The following is a 6,470-nucleotide window of genomic DNA, read 5'->3' as shown; positions in this document are numbered from 1 at the left end:
TTTTTGTTGGTAAAAATGACGGATAAACTTTTAAGTTTCAAGCCTATATATGGTGAAAAAAAATTAACTGTAGAGTACGTAGCATAGGAAAATGTTTAGTAGAAGGCCACGCGGAAGAGGGGGCGTTTAATAGGGCAGAGTACAACGGCTTGATATCTTGAATACTCAGTTGCACATATAGACAAACTCTACTAAAATAAAATGGCATGTGTCTTTAACCAAGTATTGTGAATTATTCACCAAAGCAACGGAAATATGTACAGTTGTTTGCAAAATTGACAAGAATGTTAAGTGTTACTATGTTTAAAAACCCAAATGAAAAGCGAAAACGCATAGTCCGAAATTACGGCTAGTCGAATATGTTTTACATGGGTTTTGTTCTGGAATAACACGTCCCGACGTTATAAGATGGCCGCTTCGTTTTCGTTTGGAGTGCAGGGCTCTGCGTTATTGTAGTCCTCCTTCTATTTCTTTCTCTCAGTTGACAGGTCTCTGCCTATTGGGTGGAGCGAGCGGGGCGAGGACTGTGGTCTTCACTGAAGTTGAGGGATTGGACTTTGCTTCTATCCCTAGCTGCGCTTGCCCCGCGCCAGCTGATCTTACCCTGGTTCTTCACTAAGTGTGCATTTAAAGTAGCCATGGCTCCCGCAAGAGGCAAGAGAGTGTTCGTCGTGGGAGTTGGAATGACAAAGGTAAAGTACCCCTGCCTCTTTATCCATTCATAACTATCTAGTTTTCAGTATGCTTATGAATGTATCTTTTTTCAGCCTACTAATTGTGACACTTAAATGCCTTGTTTGTGACGCTTTGAATGACAAGGTAATGCAATTATATAAATATAAGAAATTACCTCGTTTAGCAGCTTTTCTAAGGTAGGTTCAAGACTACTGTAAAGTTCCTTAAGTGCTTTATGTCTTTTTTTTATCATACTTGCGGCACATGGTAGTTTAAGTACCGACATATTATTCACATTGTGTACTTCTAGCCCTGGCCTATTGAATGATTTCAGACCAGGAATGTGAGTGACACATCCTGTCCAAAATAAACACGCACTCCCCCAGTAAGTGACTGCCTGCCATAATGGGACCTGACATTTACACATGTAAATGTACACATTTAATACCACTGACCTGGTCAGTGAAATGCTCTGCCTCCCGTGGCTCCACCTTGCAAGTAGAGCCCTCATCCCCACGCTCCTCTGAACTCCTGGACCCCTGTCAGGAGTTCGAGGCCCTCCTCCACCCTCAGGCTTGTGCCTCCCCTCATCCCTGGTGTCTAGTGGGAGAGCTCTGCTTTCTTACTAGGCTGCCTCTCTCATCCTTTTCTCTGCTTCACTCCCTGTGGACTCTCTGTTCCGTGTCTGCCCCCTCTGTGCTCCTTTTGCTGTTCGCTTTCCACAGTGCTTTTTTCTTGACTTTTTCACTTCTGCTTTACACTCTCTCTTTGCTTTTTCCCTCCACTCCTCCCTCTCTCTGTCTCTCGCTCGCTCTCCCCCACGGCCCCCCCCTTTTTTTGTGCCATTCTCACCCCGCCTCTGGCCTCCCAGCTGTGCTCTCCCCTCCCCACCCCCCCAACCTCCCTACTTAATGGAGGCCACTGTGTGGTAGGTGGAGCAATTCCACTGAGCCGGTCAGTGAACTGCTCTGCCTCCTGTGGCTCCACCTTGTAAGTAGAGCCCCGATCCCTCGCTCCTCTGAACTCCTGACCCCTGTCAGGAGTTCAAGGCCCTCCTCCACCCGCAGGCTTCTGCCTGCACCTCATCCCTGGTGTCTAGTGGGAGAGCTCTGCTTTCCTACTAGGCTGCCTCTCTCCTCCTTTTCTCTGCTTCACTCCCTGTGTGCTCTCTCTTTCGTGTCTGTCCCCTCTGTACCCCTTTTGCCATTCGCTTTCCACAGTGCTCCTTTGTTGACTTTTTGACTTTTGCTTTACACTCTCTTTGCTTTTTCCCTCCACTCTCCTCTTGCTCCCCCCCCTCCGCTGCTGCCCCTGCGGCCCACCCCTTTTTTCATGCTGTTTTCGCCCCTGCTTCCACCTCCCAACTGTCCTTTCCTCCCCCCCCCCCCCCACCTCCCTACTTAATGTCGGCCGCTGTGCAGCCGCACCAAAGGCAAGCCCATCTACGCCTGGATCGCGCCCAGCGCTGAACCTCTGGCTCTCATCCCCCCACTGCCACCACACATGTCTTCAGTACAACAACGCCACCCTCCATGCCCTCAACACCGGCCGCTTTCTCGCCTTTCTTCAAGCCTCCCCTCAGATCACCTGCGGACCCTTCTCCTGCAGGAACTGCACCTTCACTAGCCTCCACTCCAACGACTCACCCACCAAGGCAGGGCGCAACCATCTCAGATGTATCCTTCTCAATACACGCTCTTTCCACAAACATGCAGTAGAGCTATGGAATCTACTCGACTCAGCTTCCTCAAACGTCGTCTTTCTCACCGAGACCTGGATGAACCCCTCATCAGCGCCTTACATCGCCATACCCATTCCAGATGTTTACAAGATCACCCACAGGGACCGCTCCAACAAACCAGGAGGAGGCATCGCCATCATCCATAAGAACACCCTCAGGAGGACACCCTCAGCACCATCGAACACCTGCACTTCCAGATCCACACTGACCCAAAAACCACCCTCTGAGGGACCCTCGTCTACAAGCCCCCCAGCCCCTGACAGCGGTTCAACGACTCCGTCAACGGCGTCATCAGCACACACGCTGTCACATCCACTGAATACATACTCCTTGGGGACTTAAACTTCCACCTTGAGAACACCAACGACAATAACACTGCCACCTTGCTCTCCAACCTCGGCCTCAAACAGCTCGTCACGACACCGACCCACTCAGGACACACACTCCACCCTATTTTCTCCACCAGCAATCATGTCTCTTTCAGCCACACCACCGAACTCCACTGGACAGATCACCGCTGCATTCACTTCTACTTCAAGAAACCCACAACACACCATCACCCACAACGATTCCCCACCGCAGATGGAACAAGGTCACCGAAGACCAGCTAATCACAACCCACGCCCGGAATCCACCCATTGACACTGTCACAGCTACCTGCAACTTCAGGCAATGGATCGAAACCTGTGTCAACACTCTCGCCCGATCAAGAAGCCCTCCAACAGACACACCGACAGAAAGGCCTTCTGCTTTACCGCCGACCTCCACGAATCTAAGCAGACCTGCTGAAGACTCGAAAAGAAGTGGCACCAAGATCAGACACTGGACAACCACACAGCCTTCAAAAATGCCATCAGCAGACACCACCAACTTATCTGAACCGCATTTAATACCGAATCAACAACAATGCACACAGCCAAAAGGAGCTCTTCAACATCGTAAAGGAACTCTCCAATGCCAACAACATCCCGCCATCTCAAGACATCTTCGACTCCCTACTTCCACTGCAAGATCGCAGACATCCACAACAGCTTCAGCACTCAGACCCCCTGGCAACCACCAACACCACAGACTCACCACCAACCAGCCTCCTGCTCTCCTGGACTCCCGTCAACGACCATGACACCATCGAAATCATGAGCACCATCCACTCTGGCTCACCATCCGACCCCTGCCCTCACCACATCCTCAACAAAGCAAGTTCCATCATCGCACCCCAACTCCGGAAGATCATCAACAGCTCCTTTTGAATCTGCCACCTTCCTGGAGAGCTGGAAACACGCAGAGATCAACGCCTTCCTAAAAAAAAACACCAAAGAGGACCCAACGGATATCAAGAACTTCCGGCCTATCTCCCTGCTCCCCTTCCTGGCAAAAGTCATCGAGAAGGCTGTCAACAGACAACTGACCCGCTTCCTTGAGGAGAACAGCACCCTGGACTCTTCCCAATCCGGATTCCGCAGCAACCATAGTACCAAGACTGACCTCATCGCCATCACCGATGACATCAGAACCATACTGGACAATGGCGAAACCGTGGCCCTCGACCTCCCAGCCGCGTTCGACACGGTCTGCCACCACACCCTATGCACATGCCTTAGCAATGCAGGAATCCGCGACAGAGCCCTGGACTGAGTCACCTCCTTTCTCACCGGCAGAACCCAGAGCGTCCGCCTCCCCCCCCCCAATCAGCTCCAAGGCCACCAAAATCATCTGCGGCGTACCCCAGTGTTCGTCCGTCAGCCCGACCCTCTTCAACGTCTACATGGCCCCGCTCGCTAACATCACCTGATCTCACAACCTCAACATCATCTCATACGCCAATGACACCCAGCTGATCCTCTCCCTCACCAAGGACTCCGCCAAGACCAACCTCCACGAAGGAATGAAGGCCATCGCCGAATGGATGAAGAACAGCTGCCTCAAACTCAATTCCGACAAGACGGAAGTCCTCGCATTGGCTCCACCCCCTCCTCATGGAACAACTCCTGGTGGCCTGCCACTCTCTGATCCGCTCCGACTCCAACTGATCACGACGCAACCTAGGATTCATCCTGGACTCCTCATTATCCATGACCCAGCAAGTCAAAGCCATTTTCTCCTACTGCTTCAACACCCTCTCCATGTTCCGAAAGATCTACAAATGGATCCCCACCGAAACCAGAAGAACAGTCACCAAAGCCCTCTTAAGTAGAAAACTGGACTACGGCAATGCCCTCTACGCAGGAACCACGGCCAAACTCCAGAAAAGGCTGCAACACATCCAAAACACCTCTGCATGCCTCATCCTGGACATCCCAGCCACTGCCACTTCACAGGCCATCTGAGAGACCTGCAATGGCTTCCCGTGGACAAGAGAATCACCCTCAAACTCCTCACCTACACTCACAAAGCACTGCAAGACACAGGACGAGAATACCTCAGACGTTTCTCCTTCTACACCCTGACGTGGCAACTCTGCTCTGCCGACCTCGCCCTTGCAAACGTCCCATGCATCCGCAGAACTACAACCTGCGGCAAATCATTGTCGCACCTCGCTGCTAAGATGTGGAACACTCTTCCCACCCACCTGCGTCAGACCAAGGACCTCCTTACCTTTAGGAGACTTTGCAAGACCTGGCTGTTTGAGCAGTAGCAGCGCCCCCCCTCAGCGCCTTGAGACCCTAACGGGTGAGTAGTGCGCTTTACGAATTCCATGATTGATTGATGTAAAAGACTCCCCTCTGAACGTTTGAGAATTGTTCAGAGTGTTTGTGCTGTGTGTACCTTCCAAAGGGTTTTAAAGACAAGCCAATGAGGTGAAGGGTTCTTGTTTTTATTTCTAAATGTGGGCATGCCTAATATTTGATTTATTGCTGAGAAAACTGCCACTTCTGATTGAAGTGCCAAATCGGGAGGAGGATGCACCATTGACACACATCCTCACATACTATCTCTAGGTGAAGAATGTTCAGCAGGTATCTCTTCCATGCCCCCAGAATGAGCACCTTAACTAAGAACTGGAGGATTCCACCCAACACCCGGCTTCAAACCAGGCTCAGATATTGCTGGGCCATAAGTTTGCTTAGACAACTTGCTGAAGTGACCAATGTAACATCTCTGGCCCAGCTAAATCTCTTGAAAAATACATTGACAAAATTGCGTGTGAGACCATAACCATCCTCTCCTGTTATTACAGACCGGGAAACTTTCCTGCTTTGCTCTATACTTTACAAACGTCTCTCCTCTTTTGCTTCCCACTTTCCTTTACACACACTCTCCCTTTCATTCTCCCCCTCCACTCACTTCATGTTTCCACTCATTACCATCTTTTAATTCTAGTGGTTTCCTCATTCCTCTTTGTTTCTTTTCTTATATTCTCCTTCTCTCTGCTTTGTTAGATCTCTTCCTTTTCCGCCCTCAACCCTCTATTATCTTTGTGTCTCTCCCTTTCCTTTCTTTGGCACTTACCACATTGCAACCTTCTTATCTCTTTCTTTTTCTCTCCCTCCTCTTCTTTTTTCTTTATACTTCCAGCTCACCAAACTCGTATCCCGTTATCTCTCCCACATGTTCCTTTGGTTTCTACCCATCTCTTCGAAATTGTCTTCTCCTTTTCTGCCACCTCCCCTGTTGTCTTCCCTGGAATCTCTTATTATGTAACTTCTCTCGCGTCTGTTTATCTCTCTCACCTAGTTTACCCAATTGTCTTTTTATCCAGCAATTCCTCTCTCCCTTATAACGTTGTCTGTCTCGCTTTCTCTTCTCTGTTTTCTATGGCTGCTAACATTACATGCAACAGTAAGCTTTTTGTGGACAGTGTATTACTCATTTTAACTACTTATTTAGGCTCCTTTAGTCCAAAAAACATACTCGTTAGGCACAACAAAAAAACAAATTTAGAAAGAGGAATGTTTGTGAGATAGAAAATGTGTTATTCTTTACTCATATTAGTCACCGAAACAAAAAAGCCAACTGCTGCGCCGAGCAAGAACATAGCTGGTTTAGGGCAATAATAATGTTGACCAAACCTGTCTTTGTGTAAATTGCACAAAGATTTTCACCGCAAGCAATA

At 49.4% G+C, this 6,470-nt stretch overlaps 1 protein-coding gene across 1 annotated transcript in view; it reads left to right on the top strand.

Annotated features, from left to right (window-relative positions):
- The first annotated feature begins 515 nt into the window (after positions 1-515).
- The window catches only part of SCP2 (sterol carrier protein 2), a 322,938-nt gene continuing 316,983 nt past the window's right edge, over positions 516-6,470 (top strand). Inside the window, exon 1 of the mRNA XM_069232654.1 lies at positions 516-692. Coding sequence (XP_069088755.1) covers positions 639-692 — 54 coding nt within the window. The 5' untranslated portion in view covers positions 516-638. The remainder of the gene's footprint in view (positions 693-6,470) is intronic.

Source organism: Pleurodeles waltl, chromosome 4_2, assembly GCF_031143425.1.
Source record: "Pleurodeles waltl isolate 20211129_DDA chromosome 4_2, aPleWal1.hap1.20221129, whole genome shotgun sequence".
Taxonomy (NCBI): domain Eukaryota; kingdom Metazoa; phylum Chordata; class Amphibia; order Caudata; family Salamandridae; genus Pleurodeles; species Pleurodeles waltl.
Note: the sequence above shows the minus strand (reverse complement) of the source record. Positions and strands in the feature narration are given on the sequence as shown.